This window comes from Pinus tabuliformis, chromosome 2_2 (genome assembly GCF_031772625.1).
Source record: "Pinus tabuliformis cultivar Carrire ecotype Pingquan chromosome 2_2, CPIR1, whole genome shotgun sequence".
NCBI classification, from domain to species: Eukaryota; Viridiplantae; Streptophyta; class Pinopsida; order Pinales; family Pinaceae; genus Pinus; species Pinus tabuliformis.
In genome coordinates, this window is record NC_142300.1 from 600524663 (window position 1) to 600550876 (window position 26214).

Sequence of the window (26214 nt, forward strand, 5' to 3'; positions counted from 1 at the left end):
CACATACATCAATATGAATTAATTCAAGTATTTCCCTCTGCCTTTTTTCTTTATGTATAGGAAATTCCTCCCTGTGTTGCTTGCCAAGTGCACATGCTTCACATTCAACATGATCATTCTTCATAACAAGAATACCTTTAACCTTTGTGTTCTTTTGAAGTAACATTAAATCATTGTGATTTAGATGTCCATACATGTGATGTCATAACTCTACTGTTGACATTGTTGTAGATGCCAATGCTTGATAACCTGTCCTGGTCACATCTAACTTATACAAGCATCCAACTCTGGTACCTATGAAAATACCCTTGTAGTGATCTTGAATATCTTTCACAACAGACTGTGATTTAACAAATTCTAGCTTCAAATCTTGGTCAACAATAGTAGAAACAAAAATTAAATTCTTTTTGATACCAAGAACATACATCACATTATGGCTCCGTCTCTCTTGTCCATTAGGAAAACTCACACCTTTTACTCCATAACCTTGAACTTTAAGTGATTTGTTATCTCCTAAATAAACACATGTTCCATTGATGTTCTCATAATATTCATCAAACCAATCCTTATTACAAGTCATATGGAGTGATGCACCAGAATCAATGAACAAACATTCGCATCATCAACTTCCCTAGACAATGCAACATATAAACAAACAATTTAATATTTTTAAATCCATCACTGGTTGAGGTGTCTTTGTCCACATAATTTCCATTACGCCTTTTGTTTCTTTGTCTCAACTCATTATATTTCCTTTTATAGTAATCTTTAGAGTGATGACCAGGTTTGCCACAATAATAACAATCATCATTTCTCTTATCATGAGTTGGAAATTTAGATTGTGTCATACCTTTATGTTTTGCTTGAAACAAGCCTCCTTTGTTCTTGTCCCATGGTCTGCCTCTGTATGGTTGTTTACCCTTCGCTACCAACACCAAATCTGAACTATAGGAGCCCAAATTAAAGCTCTTCATCCTCTCCTCCTCTTGTAGAAGAATTCATGTCAATTCATCAAATCTAGGGGCTTATCTCTAGCTGAAAGACTTGAAACAAAAAAATTGATAATCTTGCAATAAGCCCTTTAATGTGATAGTGACCAAGTCAATACTAGACACCTTTTCACTAATATCTCCTAACTTATCACATAGATTTTTGACATGGGAAATGAAATTGCTTATATTTTCATTTTCTTCCATTTTTGTAGCTAAAAGCATAGTCTTCAAAAACAAGATCTGGTTTGTATTTGTTGTTTCATACAAACCCTTGAGCACATCCCACTTTTCCTTGGATTTTTTGCAATCTCTGATTTGAAGAATAATGTTGTCCTTTATGGACATACGCAACAACACCTTTGCTTTTGTCCCTCCCAATCTGGAATAGAAGCTCCAACAATAGCTTTGGGCTCATCTTCACTCACAATGGACCACAAATTATAACCATCTAAAATGGTCAACAACTTGAATTTCCAATTCACATAATTTCTTCCATCAAGTTTGGTAGATTCATTCAAATAAATATCTCCACTCACAATGGACCACAAATTATAGCCATCTAAAATGGTCAGCGGCTTGAATTTCCAATTCACACAATTTCCTCCATCAAGTTTGGTGGATTCATTCAAGTAAGTATCAACCAACATATTTGACATGATGACAAAAATATTTCTCCAGTGAACAAAATGCAACCAAATCCATCAAATCTAAAGTCAAATACACCAAATACTCTTAAAAAAAACCACAACCAAATTTGGTTAAATTTGTAAAATACTAAAAAATTTGAACCAATTTTATATACAACCAACACATCCAATATAACTCCTCTTTTTAATGGCTTATTTCTCCCTTTCCAAACTTCCACTCCAAAACATTATTTTTCCTTTTCATAAACAAATCCCTTTTTTTATTTAATTGTGTACCTCTCTTAAGAAGTGAAAAAAAGGATAGAAATAAGTTTCACCAATAAACAAAGCCAAACTTTCCCCACAACAAATATTTTTGCTCTTATGTCTCCGTTAAGCCATGCGTAATTTCCTCTCCATAAAAAACCAAAGTCAAAACAAGTGTTTCCAACAAGGCTTTGACTTCATTGATTTGTCTGGCTTTAAAAATAAAAATAAAAACAAACTGTTAGACCTCTTCCAAAGGACCGTGGAGAGAAGCTGGAAAATTAAGCAATGTATGCAAATTCAAGGAAAGCTTAGCAATGCATTACATGCACTCTGACCAACAAAACCATGGCCCAGACTGCAAACAATACCTAAATATCTTGGGACTGAAGGTGACACACGCTACAACGTGCAGGGGGTTTCTTAACAGCAATATTCTTCGGCAAAGCCTTTAGCGACTATAGCAGCGACATCTACACGGTCGCAGTGGATGCTCCCAGACAACAACACAGTCTACAGCCACTCCTCACGACTGCAACCGATCTCCACCGGCTCACATAGAGGGAAATACCTTATTAACAGAAAAGGGGAGGCTGCTGGCAAGCAGTACCTCTCATGCGAATACATCTGGACAGCTTCTACGACTTTCTAACCGATTATATGTATCTGTCTCATAAGAGACACATAAGCATAACAAACTGACTGGGTGGACAAATATCAAAATGAAATGGGGAAAGAAAACTCTTCGAAATGCTCCTCTATCATTATTCATGAGTGCTCATTGCATGAAGACGAGCATTTGATGTGTGGGACCAATACTCTGCCACCAGCTTCCCGAATAACGATTCTTCCCTCTCCATCAGTTTCAATGGATGATCACACTCCACTATCTCACCTGCATGTATTCAAAAAACAGTGACAATTCAAATTAGGTACAACTGAATACATCTACTTTCACTACCATTCATTTCCTCGAGTACAACAAATTCATTTAAAACTTGAAACCATCAATGCATACAGCACAGAGATAAGATAGAATGATAGGGCCTTACCATCACTGATGGCAACAACCATGTCACTGTCCATAACAGTAGGTATCCTGTGTGCAACAGTAATTACAGTGCAATCTGCAAATTCCTTTCTAATTACTGTTTGGATAATGGCATCTGTAGCATTGTCTATCGATGCTGTTGCTTCATCTAGAACAAGGACTCGACTTTTCCTTAGCAATGCACGTCCCAAACAAAATAATTGTTTTTGCCCAACACTCCAATTCTCTCCATCGCTCGTCACTGCATTTCATCGACCTTTTAGAGCCACAAAAACCTTCCAAATCTAACAGCCAAATTCTTGGCCCCATGTCAGAATTTTATTGTATTCAAAAGTGTATATTTATTACAAAATTTACCTGGTGCATCTAAGCCATCCACCTTCCCTCTTACAATGTCTCCAAGTTGACACTTGTTCAGAACCTTAATCAAAGCAGAAAATAAATTCATAGCATTGTTTATTTTTTCATTCTACATATGATAAACTCAGTTACATTCATAGCATTGTTTATTCTTTCATTCTACATATGATAAACTCAGTTATAGATTATGTTCAATAGAATTTACATACTTCCCAAATTGTCAACTCTGAGTGCTCAGATAATGAATCTAGGTTGAAGCGAATAGTTCCATGAAAAAGAGTTGGCTCTTGAGGAATAATCCCAAGGCGCGACCGCAAATCACGAAGCCCAATAGAGGTAATATCCAAACCATCTATAAGGATTCTACCCCCTGCAGGTTCAACTAATCGAAAAATAGCACTAATGAGAGTGGTTTTCCCACTTCCTGTTCGGCCAACAATCCCAATCTTTTGCCCTCCTTCAAATGTACATGTAATGCCCCGTAAAACAAGGGGACTATTGGATCTATATCTAATCTGCACACATATCAAATATATTTGATTGAAAACATCATTAACCATTCAAATTTATAATTTGAACACAGTCATCTTTTTAGAAAACACAACTCAGATACCTTCAAGTCATGTAACTCCACCTTCCCATGCGAAGGCCAATTATCTGGTGGTCTGTGATCTTCTATAACGGCTGGTGCCTCACTAGGAATGTGCATATACTGTTTGATGCGTTCTACAGAAACAATGTAGTTTGCAAGTGTACATTGGTTTTGAATACTTTTAACCAACGATATGTTCAATGATAGACCATAAGATAGGGCCATCCCAACGAAACCTGCACCAGTTCAATTTGTTAGGCATGATTAACTTATATATAAAAGTGTCCAGTAACAGCAGAAATCTCCCACAGTTGACATTTAGTTTCATTGTTCAACTTCATACCAGGATTGAAGCTGCCCTTTGGGAGTAGAACCATAGCAAGAGCAGAGGAGCAAATAACAGTTGCATTTAACATCTCTAGACGTTGGATCAACCATTCAATGGCTGAGAAACTGTAGAAAAAGGGGCTCGAATTTTTGTCAATAAGGTCTAAGTTCTTTTTGAAGAATTGATCCTCAACCCTGAAAGCCCTGATGGTCATTGTTCCTGCCATGGACTCGCCAAAATGATTTGCAATAGGTGATTTCGTTGTACCATTCAGTCTCATCAGTTCTTTAGCAGAAACAAAATAGTATTTCTGATTAAGTTGAACAAACAAAAATAAGTTATAATTTCTCACAATATTGACAGTCAAGTAAAGAGTCTTCCCAGGAAACTTGTGTGCATTAGCGGTTTACCTGGAGTTGAAAGGCCAAATAAATCAATGGAATCGCTGCAAACAAAACTTGCCATGTCACAACAGCCACAACTCCAAGACTGCTGTAAGCAAGCATGGTAGATGACATGCACATGACAAAGCTGAAAGGAATGTCTACGTCAAGAATGCTGAAATCTGAAGAAACCTGGAAAAGGAGGTCGAGAAGATAAATGTCAGTAGCTTTCTACCCACATGTATATTAAATTTCACTTTTTGTTAAAGTGCGAAAAGGAAAGAATGAAGCCTATGGTGATTACGTAAAAGACTTACTCTGCTGAGAACTCTTCCCAATGGAGTTGCATCAAAGAATGCCATTGGTGCTCGGAATAAAGAAGTCAGAAGCTCAGAAAAGAAGGACTTTGATGCCTCAAGCCCCAAAATAACGCGGAAGAGTGACCGAAGGAATAAGAAAAATATAGATGTGAACCCAATGGCTGAGTACACTATTATTAACCTTAATACACCGATTTGAGGACTTTGCACCTTAGCAGCCATCCAAGTATTTCCTAAAATCTGCCCAATCAAAAATATAAGATTACCAAGACCAGCACATAAACAATATAAGAAACCTTTATTCTGTTTCAAATAGTCAATGTATGGCTTCAGACCGGTGTCCCCAACTTCCTTCTCTTCCCTTTTAACTAGCTGATCCCCGTTAGAAGCTATATTTGAAATCAGTTGTTCTTTCTGTGACTTGCTGCTTTGAATATCTCTCTCTTCCTTGACAGGTTCATCTTTTGTGGATGGCTTTGTCGCTGCTGATTCATTGGAACCAACAGTGTTCTTGTGTGCATTCACAAGGTCCCTAAATGCCTCACTTGAGACTAACAGTTCCTGATATTGCCCGGCTTGATGAATCTCACCGTCCAACATCAGCTGCAAAAGAGAGAAACTTCAGTGTAGAAAATCAAAAAATTAAAAGGCCAAAACTATTAGCATTAAATAATATGTTACAGTTGCAGAAAATATTTTAATGTGCTATCCATTAGAAAATTTTGCCAAAAGGATGTTTACAAGCAAGCAAACAGCTTCCACATGACTAGGGTAACTGTTTACTAACCATAATAGCATCGAATGCCGGGAGAAAATCAACTTGGTGTGTCACAAGAATTACTGTCTTTTTTGACAGTGCTCCCATTATATATTCCTACACATCAAAATCTGTGATCAATAGAATATTAGGAAGCTAAGAAAAACGAAAATCATTGCTATAGAAAAGTGAAACATACAAAATTAGTACCAGCTACATAATAATTTCAAAACAAAGGAAATGGCATATTAACCTTAAACAAGCTAGTAGCAGTGTGAGCATCAACAGCACTGAAAGGATCATCCAAAAGATAAATATCAGAATCTTGATATAAAGCACGGGCAAGCTGCATCCGCTGTTTCTGGCCACCACTGAGATTCACACCTCTTTCTCCTATTTCAGTCAGATCACCAAAGGGAAGATTCTGGAGATCTTTGTCCAGGGAAGACTTTAAGATAACCTCCTGATACTTCTGCTCCTCCATGGGACGTCCGAATAATACGTTGTCTCGTACCGTTCCTGTTTGAATCCATGCAGTCTGAGAAACATATGCGAGGGTGCCATAGACTTGCAACTGCAGAGGCAGGGCTGAGTACAATGAGAAAAAGAATACGCCAATTTAAATGGTTGATAATGTTAGGTTAAGGAGGTAAATAATCCATACTCACCCCGCCCCTCAGCTTTGGTACTTCTCCAAGTATTGCAGCTAAAAGAGTTGATTTTCCAGATCCAACTTCTCCACAAATTGCCAATTTTTGGCCATGCTTAACCTCCATATTTATGTTTCTCAATGTGGGCTTTGATGAACTGGAATCCCAGGTGAATGTTGCAGAATTGATAAGAAGAGACTGGTTAGAGTTCTGAAGAAATACCCCCTCAACCACCCGATCCTGTAATTCAGTAGCCTCGAGAAAGTTGACGATACGACTTAATGAGACCTTTGCTTGAATGGTAACAGCAATTGCATCAGGAAGTACTCTAATTGGTTCTTGAACGAGGCGCAAAGTGGCTATGAACGTGAAAACGTTGCTTGGAGTAAGAGGAATATTAAGAAAATAGCAGGTTACAAACGTTGCAGTCGAAACCAAAACTGGAGTTGACCAAGACAAGAACGAACTGTAGGCTCTTCGAAACTGAACCGCGGAGAGCCATTTGAACTCTACCATGCGCAGCTTCTCAATACGTTTTTTGAAACGTTCCTCCCATGCATGCAATTTCAGTACTTTCATATGCACCAGAGCTTCTGTGGTGGCCCTTAACCGCTGATCCTGAGCTGACATGAATTCAGTTTGAAACTTCTGCTGTAACTTTGCCAATGGAGAGTTACAAAGCATGGTAATGATGATAACTGCCAAGGTTGAGAGTGTCGCCCATCCAATTGCATGGACAAGGATGCCTAAAACAATTATAAGCTGGAGTACTGCAGTCCAAATCTGATGAAACGAGAAGGGAAATTCCCCAATACGGTAAGCATCTACCGCCATATAATTGATGATCGCTCCTGCTGTATGCACCTGTTTAGCTTCATTGGACAACTTTAGTTGTTTCTGATAGATTGCTGCAATGAGTGAAGAGCGCATTTGCAGACCAATCCGTCTAGTGCCAAAACACCGTTGCCTTTGAGATAATGACTCTATTGCCTTGGCAATAAAGAGTGTTCCTACCAAAATAAAACCTTCGTATTTGAATGATTGTCTACCTTCTGAAAATCCAATAAAGGCGTCCAGAAGAAGTGGTCCAGAAGACACAGTAACTATATTGAGAAAAGCATAGAACCCAGTCCTTGCCAGATTTTTCCAGTGACATCTAACCAAAGCCCAGAAGACTGGAGTGGCAGATGGGTTTTTCCGTTTTTGCCTAAGCAGTTCTTCTGTAAATAGTGTATAACTACTCTTTGCTTGATCTTCTCCGCTCACACAAGGCAAATCATCTTCTTCTAGAGGCCTCCTCATTCCTTCGGACAAAAGAGAATTCAACCACCAAAATGTCATCCTGCTGCAGAATCCTGCCTTGGCAAAAGGAGTCACATTGGAATTTAACTTCAACAGCATCTGATTTTCCTCAGAAAACCTTTGGCTGGAATCGAGAGGCCCATAATTTCGGTAAATCCTACTTAGAAAAATTTCTGACAGAATACCACCCTCTGAATACTTCAAATCCTCTTTCACAGCACTAATGAGCATCAAACAACATGCTGGCCACGAAAGAAGGGAGAGAATGGTCCCATAGGAAAGTTCTCTATCATTGATGAAATTCAGCCCAGCTGAAACACCGTCCACTGTTCCAAGCAAAAATGACACGATCCACCAAACACGCACAAATCTCGTCATGGACCGTTTTAACCCTCTTGTGACTGTTAATCCGAGAGTAAACCATGCTAATCCTTGTACTAAAAGTACAAGCCATTCATGCAAGGGAGTTAAATGAGATCCATTGCCTAATTTCTCTTGTAAAAACCAAATCCCCAATCCCAAATTAATCGCACCCAATATAATATTTATCACTGCAACACATTGGCGAAATGGCTTTTGAGGTTTCACTTTTCTCAGTATGCTTCTCCGCCTTGCCCAGTTGATGAGAATAATGGACCAGAATGTCAGCAAGAAGACTAAATATATGATTGTGATCAGAGCATGTTCGCTGCACGAGGAAAAAAGGAAGGTGTGTAGTAATTCAGAGCTGAAAGATGGGGATAAAGCGCAGCTCTCTTCGCAGTTTTGAGCAGGGGACGATGAATTTGGGGGGCCACAAAATTTGCTCCAGAGCTCTGGGTTTGATAAATCAATTCAATGAATGGCAATTAATAAGCAAATATTAGAAGTTCTTAACAAATTTTAACTATCAAAACAATCTTAGAAACATACAGATCTCAGATTATAAATATGCCATAATACGAGAGCCATGTCACCCATTTTGTTGTGAAATCCTTGTAATTTTTACACAATAAAAACAGAAGATAATTGTTAAATGAAAACTAATTTGAAAATCAAGGACGGACAAACTATGACAGAAATGGTCAGCTCTCAGGTGAGTCTAGCTCAACCTGAGAGTGCCTGCTCACAGGCCATTGTATTCACCAGCGAGAAAGTTCGTACATATATATGGTTACAAGTTTGTTAAGGAGTTTGAACTTTTCTCAGTATGCTTGTCGACGTAGCCCATTTGATGAGAATAATGGACCAGAATGTCAGCAAGAAGACTAAATGTATGATTGTGATCAGAGCATGTTCGCTGCACGAGGACAAAAGGGAGGTGTGTAGTAATTCAGAGCTGAGAGATAGGGGTAAACCACAGCTCTCTTCACAGTTTTGAGCAGGGGACGATGAATTTGGAGGGGCACAAAAATTGCTCCAGAGCTCTGGGTTTGATAAATCAATCCAATGAATGGCAATTAATAAGCAAATATTAGAAGTTCTTAACAAATTTCAACTATCAAAACATTATTAGAAACATATAGATATCAGATTATAAATATGCCATAATACGAGAGCCGTGTCACCCATTTTATTGTGGAATCCTTGTAGTTTTTACACAAATAAAAACAGAGGATAATTGTTAAATGAAAAATATAGTCAAAATAATGAGCTTACCTGTAAATATCGCCATCCTCGTTTTTTAAACCAGGTCCTACTACATATACTTGATAGATTTTGATTTAGAACCGGCTCACTCACGTTCTCACTATGGCTTGGGAGGTCTGCAGTGGCTGCTTATGAATTATTAATGGTTTTGGCTTATCATATTCTCCTCTCCTCTGAAGAGCTCTTAATATAAGTACACCATTCACTGCAGAAATTGGTAAGCTCTTTCATTTGTTCAGTTCATAAACATCCTACTTCTGCAGTATTCTCTATGCTCCCCGATTTTGCTAATCGGTTATTCAAGGCAATTAACTCTATCAGCCAAAAGAATTGAACTTAGCCGAATCAGACTAGAAACCATATTCTTTCACACAGTATTCAAGTCAGCTACAACAGGCCTCTCGAAGCTCTATACCGATCACTTTAACGAAGGCAGTGATACCATTTTATACAAGAAAAATTGTACTGATCCAATACAGTGTTATGAAGGCCGGCGCAGCAGCTCGGAATCCCATTTAAAACAGAGCTGGTCCTAAGCTTCTGCTGAACTAATCACTCCTATTTATGGGACTTTTATTGTGCTGATTCTCGGAGAGGACAAAATTAAGTTGACTGGCATTCTCCTGAGACCCAAAATTTTGCACAGGAAGGAAATTTTGCTTGGAAATTAATGGAAATTTTGGAAGAAATAATTGGAAATTTGGGGTACAGTTGGCGAATTTCAAGATTTTGGGTGCTAAGAATTCTACACGGTATTATATCCATTTTCATTATTAAAAAGAGTCTGCCTGTTTAAATTTAACAGGACAGGAAAATTGTTTGGGATGAGATACAGAAATGTGCGTCATGGGTGATGATTTATCTTTTGTCTACTCGACAACAAAGTACTAATAAATGGCTACCTCTCAGGTTGAGATACAGAAATGTGCGTCATGGGTGATGATTTATCTTTTGTCTACCAACAATAATGGATTGGAACAAACTTTGCGCATTTTGTCTCTTATGGTAAATATTTACATCCTCATTTTAGATGCATAATTTACAATTCTCAATTCTCACATGGTGAGTCTTGAATGCATAACTTGTGATTTTCATAAATAATTAGAGAATTAAAATTCTATATTGTTGAGGGAAAATCTCATTACCTTTTACATATAAATAATAAAAATAGTTTTTTCTTTGTATTCCATACAAAAATAAAATTTTATTACAATGTGAGTAAAGATATTGCATCATATTTTATTTCAAATGTAGCAAAACCTTATAAATTAAATGGTGGGTTGGTAAATCCCATAGTCATTAATTTATAACAAGTGTTACAAGGTAATCTGTAGTCACTTAAGTGGGTGTTATGCATTAAGAAAAATTACAAATTGATATATGAAGTAGAAAAGTTAATTTCCTAAATTTTTGGTGGGTAGTAACCACTACTAAGTTCGCACATTTACGCTTTTACTCTTACATGTTAAAGCATTGAAGAAAACATAAATAATGGTAGGTAGTAACTCCCTGTAGGTATATTTATTTTCATCTTATTTCTATTAAATTATGGTGGACAATAAATTATGGTAAATAGGTTATTTTCAGGAGTATAGTTGTTTTCAAGGATTTTAATTATAAAGCTTAACAATGAAAAATCGTTGCACAAATTTTTAAAAATCATTGCATAAATATTGCAACTACATCCAGAAATTATGGAAAAAAAATTTGAGGCTTCAATAATATTGAAAAATAAATATATGTTTTTCAAAATTAAACATTATAACTTGGATTGGTCAATGCTAAGCTAATGGTGGTCAACAAGTGAATGAATTGCTATAGTCCTACCATAGTGAGACTAATGAACATCAAATCACTTACCCTTTGATACATTTCAAAAATTTCAAATAAAAAAAATCATAAAAATCATAATTTTATTTTAAATTATTACTATTGTTAATTGTAAAAATGATTAATATATGATTTAAACATATATACATTTTATAAATCAACAATAATTTTAACTATGTATATATTCACCTCACTTTACTATAGAAATTTTTAACTTGTTATGATACCGTGGGTCAATACCATGTCTTATCAATACCACATGCTCAATATAACATATGTTGACATATTCTCTAATTAAATAATTTGAGATAAACTAATTAAAATAGAGTGATTAACTTGGAGATCAATCTCAATCCATGATCACCCAATTCTACTACGAATATTGAGGCATATTCCAAAAAAGAAATCTTGACAATGATTCTAATAATTGGTGACAATTAAATTAAAATTGTAGAAGATCTATTCTCAAATAAAACAACACGATTAATCTGTAATCCATCATTTAAATTAGTGAAACATTTCCAAACATGAAAACATGTAGTTCATATAAAAGGGAAATTTTGAGGCCCTTGTACATGGAGAATAAACGAAAATGTAATCCATTTTGATTTAAATTAGTGGAAATTTTCCAAACATGAAAACAAGTAGTACAACGAAAATGTAATCCATTTTGATTTAAATTTAGTGGAACATTTCCAAACATCAAAACAAGTAGTAAATATAGAGGGGAAAATTTCAGGCCCTTATATAGGAAAGTTTTTTTTTTCCTCGCAAAGGCACAACCTAATTGTCGAGGTTTGATTTTGACAAAAACACAATTCTTGTGGGAACCATGAACTTCGTAACCTTGCGTGACTGAATGCCAACTTTCAAATCCTAGATCAAATTATCAGAGGATAATGTAAAACACAAAAAGGAGTCATAGAAACTATAGTGAGTTCGTCGACTTCCATTTATTTTTCACTAACTCCTGCCAACTATTGATTATGATCCATCTACCGCCAACTAGTGAACAATGATCGGTGTCGTCATGATTAATATTATGACACTTCTCCTTAATCACGACCTACATGTTAACTTGCCTATTGGTCTAAGTCTCAGCTAGGCTTACAACATAATTTGGATTTTCTACAACACACAATTTACTTCTACACATTTCAAATTTAGTCTTTCAAGAGGCTTGGTGAATATGTCGGCCACATTTTCATTTGTATTACAATATTAGAAGCCAATTTATTTTGATTACACTTTTTCTCTTACAAAATGATGTTGTGTGTCTATATGCTTTGTCCTTGAATGATATATAAAATTGTTTACCAATTTGATAGTGCTTTGATTGTCACATCTAATTACTGTAGGTGCTTGTTGTGTTTCTCCAACATCTTCATGTATCCTTCGAAGCCATATTGATTCACAAGTAACACTTCTTAATGCTTTATACTCAACTTCAATGGATGACAAGGAAACATTTGGTTGTTTCTTGCTGCTCCATGATATTGGTCCATAACTGATATTGAACACATATCTAGTAGTAGATTTCCTGTCATCTGGATTTCTAGTCCAGTCAGAATCGGAATAACCTACCAATTCAACATAAAATTCATCACTATACATAATACCAAAATTAGGTGCTCCATTCATATATTGAAGGAATTTCTTTGCTTCTTTCCAATGGCTTTAACAAGGCTTAGTCATGAATTTACTACGTATGTTGATAGAATATGCTATATTTGGTGTGGTAGTGATCAGATAGTTAAGACTTCCCACCAATTGACGATACATGGTTCCATTCACCTCTTTGGTTCCATTATCACTGTACAAATTTACATTTTGTTCTAAAGGAGTAGATACTGCCTTGCATTCAATCATATTGAACCCTTTAAGGATTTCTCTTGTATATTTGTTTTGTGTGATTAGTGTCTTACCAAATTCCCTCCAAACTTTAAGACCTAAACAGTGATGCAATTCACCAAGATCCTTCATCTTAAATATCTATGACAACTTCAATCAAATTGGATGCATTTTTTGTTATGATAATATCATCAACATATACAAATATGAAAGAAACATTCCCATATTCATCTTTCTTGATGTATAACTTAGGATCATTTTTGCTTCTCATAAAAGAAAGAATCAATTTCACATACCAAGATCTCGGTGCTTGTTTCAAAGCTTTCCTTTGTAGATAATCATGTAGATTCATAAGCTCATGCAATGTACTAAAGCAAGAGACAAGAATCTACTCCTACTCTTTATAGCAGAAGCACACAAAGATCAAGAAAAACAATAATCGACAAGAGGAAGAACATCAAAGACACATGACACAATAAATATCCGGGGAAAGCCACATCTCAAAACCCCATTATCTATATTGCATTAATAAGAAATCCAAGATGGTAATATAATGCTTGTTCTCATAATAACCATCCCATCACCCAGTAAAATAAATCTCCCAGCTCACAAGCAAGCTCAAGCCAAATCCATGCCTCTTCTCTGGTCTCCAAGCCTCCTATTTCCTTGTGCCCTTGGTCAAAGAATTTGGATGAATACAATATGCTTTGCTCAACCTTGAACTTAACCTGCACAAGTATTTCCTATCCTCCGCTTGATGAATTCCTTTGGCCAATACTTAGCCAAATTTCCAAGCCTCCAAGCTTCTAATTCTTTGCACAATTCCTAAAATAATTAGCCTCTTCTCTGCTCTCCAAGCCTCCTATTTCCTTGTGCCTTTGGTCAAAGAATTTGGATAAATACAATATGCTTTTCTCAACCTTGAACTTAACCTGCACAAGTATTTCCTATCCTCTGCTTGATGAATTCCTTTGGCCAATACTTAGCCAAATTTCCAAGCCTCCAAGCTTCTAATTCTTTGCACAATTCCTGAGAGAATTAGCCTGTATTTAAAGGGAAATTCCTCATCCATAACTGCGCAATCCCTTCTAGGTTCAGTTCCTGATTACATGCACCATCTGTACAACTCAGAAAATTATACAACAAATAGTACACTGTCCCTGCACTCTAGTCTCAACTAGGTCTTTCTCAAAATCAACATGCATGAGTTTATGATGAGGGAATCTTCAGTTAACTGGAGTAGCACTAGTTGAGTGCACTAATGCATCAACTCAATGTTAACTCACTATTAGTTCGTCAAACAGTTTGGAACTAATTTAACTAGACTTAACTCAATAAAATGAGTTAACTAATTACAACTCATACTTAACTCATCCTGGACCCCTATGATATAGGGAGAACATATACATGACTTTAGAAATACTTCCAACTCGAAATTCCTAATTTAACTAAGTCAACTCACTCTAGTTAACTATTACAAGTTGCTATGAGAATAAAATTCGATTTTAATTCTCAGTTTAATTCAAGGACAAATTACACTGGAATTTCTGGATTCTATTTTTCTCATTTCGTGTTGCTATTTTCAACATTCCCTCTCAACAAGAAAGGAATTCAACTCAATCCTATTCTTTAACCTTTGGAATGTTCTGCATGCAACACTTCTCTCTAGTATTGTTTCTCTAGCAACTCTAGAATAAAAAAAACATCCAACTTGAATCAAAATGATGCCTCTGTCATCAAAGTCTTTGACTACAATTGCCTCTGTCGACTGAAAACGTTGTGCTTCTATTGACTTTTCCTTTTTGCACTATTTTCAACTCTCTGTACACTTCTTTAGTATCTGTCTGCTCTAGCCTCTGTCACTTTGATCTTTGACTGCATCAATCCCACTAATTCCTCCCGCTACTATGTACTTTGGGCTCCCGTAGCAAGGTACGATCCATCAGATAAAACCACTCGATGGACCTTGCCCAATTTCATCCATCTTGGGACTATCACTTCAAATTGCCCCACTTCACACCTGGAGGTAGGGATGCATGTGATCCCTTTGTCCATTTTGATCGGTCTCCTCTCAGCTTCTCTAGTTGTGATTGCTCCACAACTTCCTGAAGTTGCTTTAGAGGCTTCTTCTAGGGCTACATGTTGATAGGTAATTTACTCTCCCTCTCAACCACCAATTATCTAACCTTTTCCTTACTCAAGGATTTGCATGCATCTCGAACCTCAAGAGCATACAAGTTCTTGGCTAGCACACCAATCTGATTCATTTGTCCCGCTGTCAAGAAATTTTCTAGAAAAAGAGCTGACTTTAAATTAGCGATATCTCCCTCGTCCAAACTCCGATTCGATCGATTTGTTTTTTGAATTTGGGTATTTTTTTGCAAATAATCCAAATATGCTATTTGTTTCTGAAAATTTTGTACAATTTTTTCAGATCTTCTCTGCAAACTCATGGCCCAAAACTCAAAACTTCGAAACCTCCTCTAGTATACTATTCTCAACTTTGATACCATCTGGATAATCTTGTAGATTCACAAGTTCATGTAATGTACTAAAGCAAGAGACAAGAATCTACTTCTACTCTTTACAGCGGAATCACATAAATATAGAGAAAAACAATAATCAACAAGAGGAAGAACATCAAAGACACATAACACAATAAATATCTGGGGAAAGCCACAACTCAAAACCCCACTATCTGTATTTTGTTAATCAGAAATCTAAGATGATAATACAATGCTTTTTCTCACAAGAACAATCTCAGCACTCAGTAAAACCAATCTCCCAGCTCACAAGCAAGCTCAAGCCAAATCCAGGCCTCTTCTCTGCTCTCCAAGCCTCCTATTTCCTTGCGCCCTTGGTCAAATAATTTGGATAAATACAATATGCTATGTTCAACCTTGAGCTTATCCTGCACAAGTATTTCCTATCCTCCACCCGATGACTTTCTTTGGCCAATACTTAGCCAAATTTCCAAGCCTCCAAGCTTCTAATTCTTTGCACAATTGCTAAGAGAATTAGCCTATATTTAAAGGGAAATTCCTCATCCATAACTGCGCAATCCCTTCTAGGTTCAGTTCCTGATAACATGCACCATCTATACAACTTAGAAAATTATACAACAAATAGTACATTGTCCCTGCACTCTAGTCTCAACTGGGTCTTTCTCAGAATCGATATGCATGAGTTTATGATGAGGGAATCTTCAGTTAACTGGAGTAGCACTAGTTGAGTGCACTAATGCATCAACTCAATGTTAACTCACTATTAGTTCCTCAAACGATTTGAAACTAATTTAGCTGGACTTAACTCAATAAACTGAGTTAGCTAATTACAACTCATACTTAACTCATCCTGGACCCCTATAATATAGGGAGAACATATACATGACTTCATAAAGACTTCCCACTCGAAATTCCTAAGTCAACTCACTCTACTTAACTATTACAAGTTGCTATGAGAATAAAATTCGATTTTAATTCTCAGTTTAATTCAAGGACAAATTAAACTGGAAATTTTGGGTTCTATTTTTATCATTTCTTGTTGCTATTTTCAACATCCTTAACTTTCCAATCGGATGTTCATGTCCCTGTTTTACAAGCCCTTCAGGTTGAAGCAAATAAACTTGTTCTTTTAACTCACCATTCAAAAAAGCAGATTTGACAACTAACTGATGCATTTTCCAATGACGTTTTGTAGCTAATGCAATCATGATTCTAATTGTGTTCAACCTAGCTACAAGTGAAAACGTATCTTCATAATCAATTCCTTCCTTTTGTGAATATCCTTTTGCAACCAATCTAGCTTTATACTTATCAATAATTCCATCAACATTAAACTTGGATTTATACAACCATTTGCATCCTATGGAAACTTTATTTTTAGGCAATTATGTTAATTTCCATGTGTCATTCTTCATTATAGAGTTATATTCTTCATTCTTTGCATCTCTCTCATTCTTCATATTATTTAGCTTCCTCATAGCTTGAAGGTTATACAACATTCATAACAAGAGACATTAATGCATAATCTTTATACCTTATAGGTACCTGACTTTGATGTGATCACCTTCTTGGACTTTTACTATTTTCATCTTTCTTTCTGCTTTGCAGAGTCATCTCTCCTCTTCTTGGAGTGTGATGACTGCTTGATTCTCATTTCTCTTGAACCTATACCTTTTCTTGTGCTTTTTCCTGTTCCTATTCAACACTTATATCTATTTTGACATAATCATCAGTTTCATGCCATACACCAGTATTATTCATTTTACCACTTTCATCTGAATTCTCATGAAACACCACATCCCTACTTGCAAGCAATCTATGAGAACTAGGATCAAACAACTTGTATGTTTTTTGATCATCACAATAACCAATAAATATGAACTTAATTGAATTTGCATCAAGTTTTCTTCTTTCATCTTTTGGAATATGAGAAAATGTCTTGCAACCAAAAACCCTTAAATGACTCACTTTTGGTTATACCCATAAAATGCTTCAAAAGGTGTTTTATGATCTAAACTTTTGGTTGGACTCCTATTTTTCAAATACACGGCAATATTAATGGCTTCAACCCAAAAACCATTAGAAATATTTTTACCTTGAAGCATATTGCATGCACATTCTACTAGTTCTCTGTTTTTCCTCTGAGCATCTCCATTTTGCTAAGGTATATGTGGCACTGTAAATTGTTGTAAAATCCCATTGATTTTACAATATTGATTAAATTCTCTTGATTTATATTTTCCCCCCTGATCGGTTATTCAAAGTCAATTAGACCATTGCGAAAAACTCTATCATCCAAAAGAATTGAACTTAGCCGAATCAGACTAGAAACCATATTCTTTCACACAGTATTCAAGTCAGCTACAATAGGCCTCTCGAAGCTCTATATCGATCACTTTAACGAAGGCAGTGATACCATTTTATACAAGAAAAATTGCACTGATCCAACACAGTGTTATGAAGGCCGGCGCAGCAGCTCGGAACCCCATTTAAAATAGAGTTGGTCCTAAGCTTCTGCTGAACTAATCAATCCTATTTATGGGACTTTTATTGTGTTGATTCTCGGAGAGGAAAAAATTAGGTTGACTGGCATTCTCCTGAGTCCCAAAATTTTGCACAGGAAGGAAATTATAATAGAGTAGCAGACCCAATTTTGCTTGGAAATTAATGAAAATTTTGGAAGAAATATTTGGAAATTTGGTGTACAGTTGGCGAATTTCAATATTTTGGGTGCTAACAATTCTACACAGTATTAAATCCATTTTCATTATTAAAAACAATCTGCCTGTTTAACTTTAACAGGACAGGAAAATTGAAATTGCGGCCTTGGTAGACAATGCCAATTATAATAAATCATGGACATCCGTAGAGGACTCGTCCTCAAAGGTGCTTGGATAAACCAAAGTACTAATAAATGGCTACCTCGCAGGATGAGATACAGAAATGTGCGTCATGGGTGATGATTTATCTTTTGCCTAGCCGACAACAATTGATTGGAACAGAATGGCCAATGATTTGGTCCTACCTCGCAGGATGAGATACAGAAATGTGCGTCATGGGTGATGATTTATCTTTTGTCTACCCGACAACAATTGACTTGACTAGATGTGAGCATTATATCCTTCTTTATTTGCTAGTTGAAGCAAATAAGTTTTTGGTATATATATATATTGGTATATATGATCCGAATTTAAACAGGAACGCAATAAAATACAGAGATAACCATAAAGACAGCTATGCAGCGGAAATAATACCTCAATTCATTACTGAAAAATACTGAAATATGCTTACACACAGAAATGGAAATAAACCAGCTAGGGCAATGGTAGCTTATCTCTGAGAAGAGATGTGGTGGCTACATGCCTCTGAACTGTCTTACAATGAGGCTCGAAGGCCTATTTATTGTTGAGAAACAATGGAAAAACCCTTTACATTCCAAAACCTAACCCTAGAAGATGAAACGCCAAATTGTGGGCCCCGTTTTTGGGTAAGTTGGTACATCAACTTCCCGGGGTCGCGAATTGGTCGTACTATCTCCATTTGACGTGCATGATAGCCCGTTGGAAAGATCTCTCCAAGGAATACGACGGAAAAGATGATTTTTATCAGAAAAATCGCTGGCTGGTGGATTTCCCAAAAAACGTCGTTTAGGACCCGAAAAACTGCTAAAAATAGTAAATTGTGCTATAATTAAGGCAACTGAAAAAAACTGTAAGAAGCATTAGAGGGGATCCAAGTGGAATTAGCGGGTGGCCACCAATATCCACCTGGATCATTCCTCCCCCCTTAGGAAGCAATGGTCCCCATTGCGTTGAGTTCCTCCATGAGATGAGGGAACTTCTGCTGCACTTGGTCCTTGGTGAGCCACTTGCCCTGGTGAAGGAGTTGTCCTGCTTTGACAACTCGATACAGTTGGATATTATGCTGGCGAGTGTGCTTGATTTGTGTGTCCATGATTCGATCAGTTGCAGCTTGTTCCATGCAAGCTGGATTTAACTCTGTGGGTGTGATTTGTTCTGCAATGTCGGACGTGTCTAGTAATGGTGGAAAGTATGGCCGAAGGCGGACGACATTGAACACCGGGTGCAGGCCAAGGAATGGGGGAATGCTGAGCTCAAATGCATTCTCTCCCACAACCTTGGTAATGGTGTAAGGGCCATATCGGAGTGGTCTGAGTTTCCGATAGGATCCGGTAAGGCGTTCCTTTTGCAAATGCAACCAGAATTTGTCACCCACTCGAAACTTGTGTAGCACCTGATGTTGATCATGTCGCTGCTTGTACTTGGCATTTGATTTCTCCAGAATGTCATGGACCTGCTGGCGAATATGTTGGATGTGCTCAATGAAGCTGTTTGCCTTATCTGTTTCAGACTGGACATGAGCAGAATCTGCGTGAGTAGCTGCAAATGGCATGGCCACATCGATGGGACATAGTGGCTGGAATCCCAATCCCACCTGAAAAGGGCTGTGGCCAGTCGAGCTATGGAGAGCCCAGTTGTAGCTGTGCTGAACATAGGGGAGGCTCTCGTCCCATGTGCGTGGATGCTTTGAGTTGTACATGCGTAGAATGTGTACGATCATCCTGTTGACGACCTCAGTTTGGCCATCAATTTGAGGATGGAAGGCTGTGGACTTAGTGAGTTTGGTGTCCAGCATCGACCAGAGGCTAGACCAAAATGTACTGAGGAACCTGTTGTCCCGATCCGAAATGATAGACTGTGGGATCCCAAAGTGTGCCCATACTCGTTCAAAGAAGAGTTTAGCAGTGGCTTCTGCTGTGATATTCTTCTTGCAGGCCGCCATAATGGCCATCTTCGAGAACCTGTCGACGACCACAAAAACACAGTCATTTCCATGCCTAGTGGAAGGGAGGCCTGACATGTAATCCATGGAGATGGATTCCCAAGGTCGACTAGGGGTAGGCAGCGGGGTATAGAGGCCTTGCTTCTTGATTGTCGGTTTGGCAATGGCGCAAGCAGTGAATGATCTGATGCACTTCCCGACATCCTGTCGAAGATTCGGCCAATAGAAATATTTCTGCAGTACAACCACCGTTTTCAACCCCAAAATGCCCAACGGTCCGACTGTAGTGTGCTTCCCAGATCATCTTGGCATGCTCGCTTGAAGGAACACAAAGGTGACCCAGGTGGCATAACAGGTCGTCCTGGAGGTGAAAATCTTGAACATGTTGACCCTCCAAGAGTGTCTAGTATGTGTGGCCGAATTCTGGGTCGCTTTTGTAGAGCAGTGGCCAATCAGAAGTCTCGTGCCCACAAGAGTTGAGCACGGTGGTTAATGCCATGATCGGTGGTCGACTGAGGCAATCTGCGCCATTATTGGTGTTGCCCTTCTTATACTTGATATTCAAATGGAACTTTTGCAGGTATGTGGACCACTTCTGATGGCAATCATTCTGCAATTTCCCTTGGGTCTGTATGAACTGCAGGGGTCGGTGGTCTGTGTGGATGACCGTTTCCTTCCCCAAAATGTAATGCTTCCATTGTCGACAGGCCTGCACAATGGAATACATCTCGTTGTCATAAGTGGGATACTTCCGGACTGTGTCTGAAAGTGTCTCACTGTGATATGCCACTGGATGCCCGTGTTGAGTAAGGACTGCCCCAATAGCATAGTCAGAGGCATCTGTCTCGACCTCAAATGGTTGTTGCAAGTCTGGTAATGCAAGAACTGGTGCTGTGCAGAGTCAATCTTTCAACTCTGTGAATGCCTTCTGTTGAGATTCAGACCAAAAAAAATTGGCTTTCGCTCCTCCCTTGGTGACCTGACTCAAGGGCCAAGTGATATGAGAAAATCCCAACACGAACCTGCGGTAGAAGTTGGCAAGGCCTAGAAAGCTGCGAAGCTCTGTCAGCGTTGTTGGAGATGGCCAATTCCGAATGACTTGGATCTTGGCTGGATACACATGCACCCCCCGTTCATCAATAATGTATCCCAGATACTGAACCTAGGTCATGCCAAAAGCGCATTTCTCCAAATTGGCACATAACTTGTGTTGTCGCAGTGTTTGGAGAACCTGTCGGATGTGGTGGAGGTGCTCTTCCCAAGTCTTGCTAAAGATCAAGATGTCATCCAAGTATACCACTACAAATGAGTTGGTGAATGGCCGCAATATGTCGTCCATTAGCCTCATGAAGGTTGCAGGAGCATTCGTCAATCCGAAAGGCATAACCAACCATTCGAAAAGGCCCTCCTTGGCTTTGAAGGAAGTCTTCCACACATCGGAGGGCTCGATTGGTACCTGGTGATATCCTGACTTCAAATCGATCTTGCTGAAATATTTTGCCCCCTTTAGTTGGTCCAGGAGGTCATCAATCCGTGGGACTGGGTACCTATTATGGACAGTGATCTTGTTCAACGCTCGATAGACAATACAAAGTCTCCAAGTCCCATCCTTCTTTTGTACCAGCACGATCGGGCTCCCACGGGGTGATGAACTCGAACGGATGTGACCTTTTTGCAGCAGCTCCTGAATCTCCCTCTTGATTTCATCGTTCTCCAGAACAGAGCGTCGATAGATTGGTCCATTGGGCAGCGGCGAACCTGGGGTTAGATCAATGGAGTGCTTGACCTGACAGTGCAGAGGAACCCCTGCGGGGGAGGTGAATATGTCCTCGTACTCCTCCACGACCTTGTCCATCTGTAGTTGTAGTGCGGAGGGGCCCTGTCTAGAGGTCGTGGCCACCGTCTTCTTCTTTTCTTGAGGGCGTATCATCAGGAAAACACACTTCCTGGTTTTGGAAATGAGCTTACTGCATTGTTTTGCAGTAACCAAAGAGATGGCGGTAGGCGGTGCTACCTCTGGTATCCTGTACAACTTATTTCCCAAAGTAACAATAACAGCACAAGGCCTTGACTCATACACAGCATGTCGCTTCCACAAGTATGGTTGTCCTAATAACACATCACAAACTTCAAGGGGTGCAATGTCACACAATACCTCATCCGTGAAGGGCTTGATGTTGTATGGAAGGCGACACTGTTGGCTCACGCGAAGATCCCGTCCTTGGTGCAGCCACCCAATGGTGTATGGTTGTGGATGCGTTGTGGTTGGTAAGCCTAGCCGTTTCACGACCTCTACCGAAATGAGGTTCTTTTGGCTCCCGCTGTCGACAATGAACTGTAGCGGGGAGCCCTTTACCCACATCTGGGAGTGGAAGAGACGCTCCTCCTCCTTTGGATCTTCAGGTTCCTCCTTCTGGATCTTCGTGGTGGCAACAGTGGCGTTGGGCTCTGCATCGATAATCTGCTTCCCTTTGTCATTCCCCTTATCGAGTTCTGACTCAGAGTCAGAACATGGATCTGATTCTGAAACCTTTAGCTCGGCCACCAGTGACTGCTTGGCCCGACACTCACTAGTGTTGTGAGTGGAGCTCTTATGGAACTCACACCACTTTCCGGTGTCCCTTTTCGGCTTCGCGGCGCTGTTCTTTGCTTGCAGCTTTGGCGGGTTGTCTTGGGCCGCCCCGCCTTGGCTTTGTCCTTTGTTCTGCAGTTTGGGGGCGCCTTTCCCTTGTTTCGGATTCGCAGACCCAAAGTCTCGCTTCTTCTGTTTAAACTTTTGCTCAACCTTGACGGCATATCGGTATGCCATGCCGATCGAGGAGATGTTCAGAAATTCTATTTCTTCTTGGATGTACTTGTGCAGGCAGCCACGGTATTTTAGTACCAAATGCTGCTCTGTATCCTTGATACCCAACTTTTTGCGAAGGGTATGGAAAATATTGGTAAACTCTGGTACGTCTTGGTCCCTTCCCTGCCGTAGCGTGGTCCACTTTATGTATTGATCCTCATAGCTTCCGACAGGGTAGTACTGCTCCTTGATGGCATCTCGGAATGAATCCCAAGTCGGTGCGATTGAAAATAGTGAGTCTGTACTTTCATCTTTCTGTTCGCAGTAGGTTTCCCACCAATCCTTGACGTTGGGGGCTGCTTTGAGAAGAGCGAAAATAATCTTTTCCCGACTGGAAAAATCATGAATAGAAAAATAACCCTCTAGCACACTTAACCATTTATCGACGGCATCTGCGTCTATCTGACCCTCGAATATGGGGATTTCAAAATTAACCTGTACCTTAAATGGTGTGGCGTTTCCAGAGTTGCTGTTGGAAGCCGATGCGTCGCCCCTGGGTAGCCGCTGAAGGATTTGGGCAAAGTTGTCCATCATCGCATTCCTTTGTCGCTCGAGGGCTTCTTCGAGCAAGATTTTGATAGGATCTCCTGCCCCCTCGTCTTTCTTTTCATCCGCCATGGGAGGCCGTCGGGATTTGCGAGGCCGGTCTTGCAAAGGTTCGACCAGTTCAAACCCTAACTCCTTATATCCCGACCTCGTTGGGGACATGCAAAGAAAAACAGAGAAGAAAAGCAGACCGCTCTGATACCACTGATCCGGATTTAAACAGGAACGCAATAAAATACAGAGATAACCATAAAGACAGCTATGCAGCAGAAATAATACCTCAATTCATTACTGTAAAATACTGAAATATGCTTACACACAGAAATGGAAATAAACCAGCTAGGGCGATGGTAGCTTATCTCTGAGAAGAGATGTGGTGGCTACATGCCTCTGAACTGTCTTACAATGAGGCTCGAAGACCTATTTATTGTTGAGAAACAATGGAAAAACCCTTCACATTCCAAAACCTAACCCTAGAAGATGAAATGCCAAATTGTGGGCCCCGTTTTTGGGTAAGTTGGTACATCAACTTCCCGGGGTCGCGAATTGGTCGTAATATCTCCGTTTGACGTGCATGATAGCCCGTTGGAAAGATCTCTCCGAGGACTACGACGGAAAAGATGATTTTTCTCAAAAAAGTTTCCGGTTGGTGGATTTCCCAAAAAACATCGTTTAGGGCCTCAAAACGGCTCCGGAAGTTTAGGACCCGAAAAACTGCTAAAAATAGTAAACTGTGCTATAATTAAGGCAACTGAAAAAAACTGTAAGAAGCATTAGAGGGGATCCAAGTGGAATTAGCAGGTGGCCACCAATATCCACCTGGATCATTCCTCCCCCCTTAGGAAGCAATGGTCCCCATTGCGTTGAGTTCCTCCATGAGATGAGGGAACTTCTGCTGCACTTGGTCCTTGGTGAGCCACTTGCCCTGGTGAAGGAGTTGTCCTGCTTTGACAACTCGATACAGTTGGATATTCTGCTGGCGAGTGTGCTTGATCTGTGTGTCCATGATTCAATCAGTTACAGTTTGTTCCATGCAAGCTGGATTTAACTCTGTGGGTGTGAGTTGTTCTGCAATGTCGGACGTGTCTAGTAATGGTGGAAAGTATGGCCGAAGGCGGTCGACATTGAACACCGGGTGCAGGCCAAGGAATGGGGGAATGCTGAGCTCAAATGCATTCTTTCCCATAGCCTTGGTAATGGTGTAAGGGCCATATCGGAGTGGTCTGAGTTTCCGATAGGCTCCGGTAAGGCGTTCCTTTTGCAAATGCAACCAGACTTTGTCACTCACTCGAAACTTGTGTAGCACCCGATGTTGATCATGTCGCTGCTTGTACTTGGCATTTGATTTCTCCAGAATGTCATGGACCTGCTGGCGAATATGTTGGATGTGCTCAATGAAGCTGTTTGCCTTATCTGTTTCAAACTGGACATGAGCAGAATCTGCATGAGTAGATGCAAATGGCGTGGCCACATCGATGGGACATAGTGGCTGGAATCCCAATCCCACCTGAAAAGGGTTGTGGCCAGTCGAGCTGTGGAGAGCCCGGTTGTAGCTGTGCTGAACATAGGGGAGGCTCTCGTCCCATGTGCGTGGATGCTTTGAGTTGTACATGCGTAGAATGTGTACGATCATCCTGTTAACGACCTCAGTTTGGCCATCAGTTTGAGGATGGAAGCCTGTGGACTTAGTGAGTTTGGTGTCCAGCATCGACCAGAGGCTAGACCAAAATGTACTGAGGAACCTGCTGTCCCGATCCGAAATGATAGACTGTGGGATCCCAAAGTGTACCCATACTCGTTCAAATAAGAGTTTAGCAGTGGCTTCTGCTGTGATATTCTTCTTGCAGGCCGCCATAATGGCCATCTTCGAGAACCTGTCGACGACCACAAAAACACAGTCATTTCCATGCCTAGTGGAAGGGAGGCCTGACATGTAATCCATGGAGATGGATTCCCAAGGTCGACTAGGGGTAGGCAGCAGGGTATAGAGGCCTTGCTTCTTGATTGTCGGTTTGGCAATGGCACAAGCAATGCATGATCTGATGTACTTCCCGACATCCTGTCGAAGATTCGGCCAATAGAAATATTTCTGCAGTACAGCCACCGTTTTTTCAACCCCAAAATGCCCAACAGTCCGACTGTAATATGCTTCCCAGATCATCTTGGCACGCTTGCTTGAATGAACACAAAGGTGACCCAGGTGGCATAACATTTCATCCTGGAGGTGAAAATCTTGAACATGTTGACCCTCCAAGAGTGTCTGGTATGTGTGGCCGAATTCCGGGTCGCTTTTGTAGAGCAGTGGCCAATCAGAAGTCTCGTGCCCACAAGAGTTGAGCACGGTGGTTAATGCCATGATCGGTGGTCGACTGAGGCAATCTGCGACATTATTGGTGTTGCCTTTCTTATACTTGATATTCAAATGGAACTGTTGCAGGTATGTGGACCACTTCTGATGGCGATCATTCTGCAATTTCCCTTGGGTCTGTATGAACTGCAGGGGTCGGTGGTCTGTGTGGATGACCGTTTCCTTCCCCAAAATGTTATGCTTCCATTGTCGACAGGCCTACACAAT

The 26214-nt window shown here is 39.6% G+C and overlaps 1 protein-coding gene across 1 annotated transcript; it reads right to left on the minus strand.

The window, feature by feature from the left end:
* Positions 1–1927: 1927 nt before the first annotated feature.
* LOC149194087 (ABC transporter C family member 10-like) lies at positions 1928–10065 on the minus strand. Its single transcript, XM_089405027.1, has 12 exons — positions 9267–10065; positions 6345–8443; positions 5930–6250; positions 5707–5793; positions 4917–5522; positions 4627–4791; positions 4232–4526; positions 3910–4124; positions 3506–3811; positions 3294–3357; positions 2938–3177; positions 1928–2780 (listed from the first exon to the last, which is right to left on the minus strand). The coding sequence occupies exons 1-12, from the start codon at positions 9280–9282 to the stop codon at positions 2650–2652; spliced, it is 4545 nt and encodes a 1514-aa protein (XP_089261153.1). The 5' UTR covers positions 9283–10065; the 3' UTR covers positions 1928–2649.
* Between the last annotated feature and the right edge of the window lie 16149 nt (positions 10066–26214).

Excerpts from the sequence above, each read along its gene's own strand:
- LOC149194087 (XM_089405027.1), bottom strand. Across the intron at positions 5,523-5,706 it reads CGGCATTCGATGCTATTATG|CTGATGTTGGACGGTGAGAT; the intron begins GTTAGTAAACAG and ends TCTCTTTTGCAG. Across the intron at positions 3,178-3,293 it reads GGATGGCTTAGATGCACCAG|TGACGAGCGATGGAGAGAAT; the intron begins GTAAATTTTGTA and ends GATGAAATGCAG.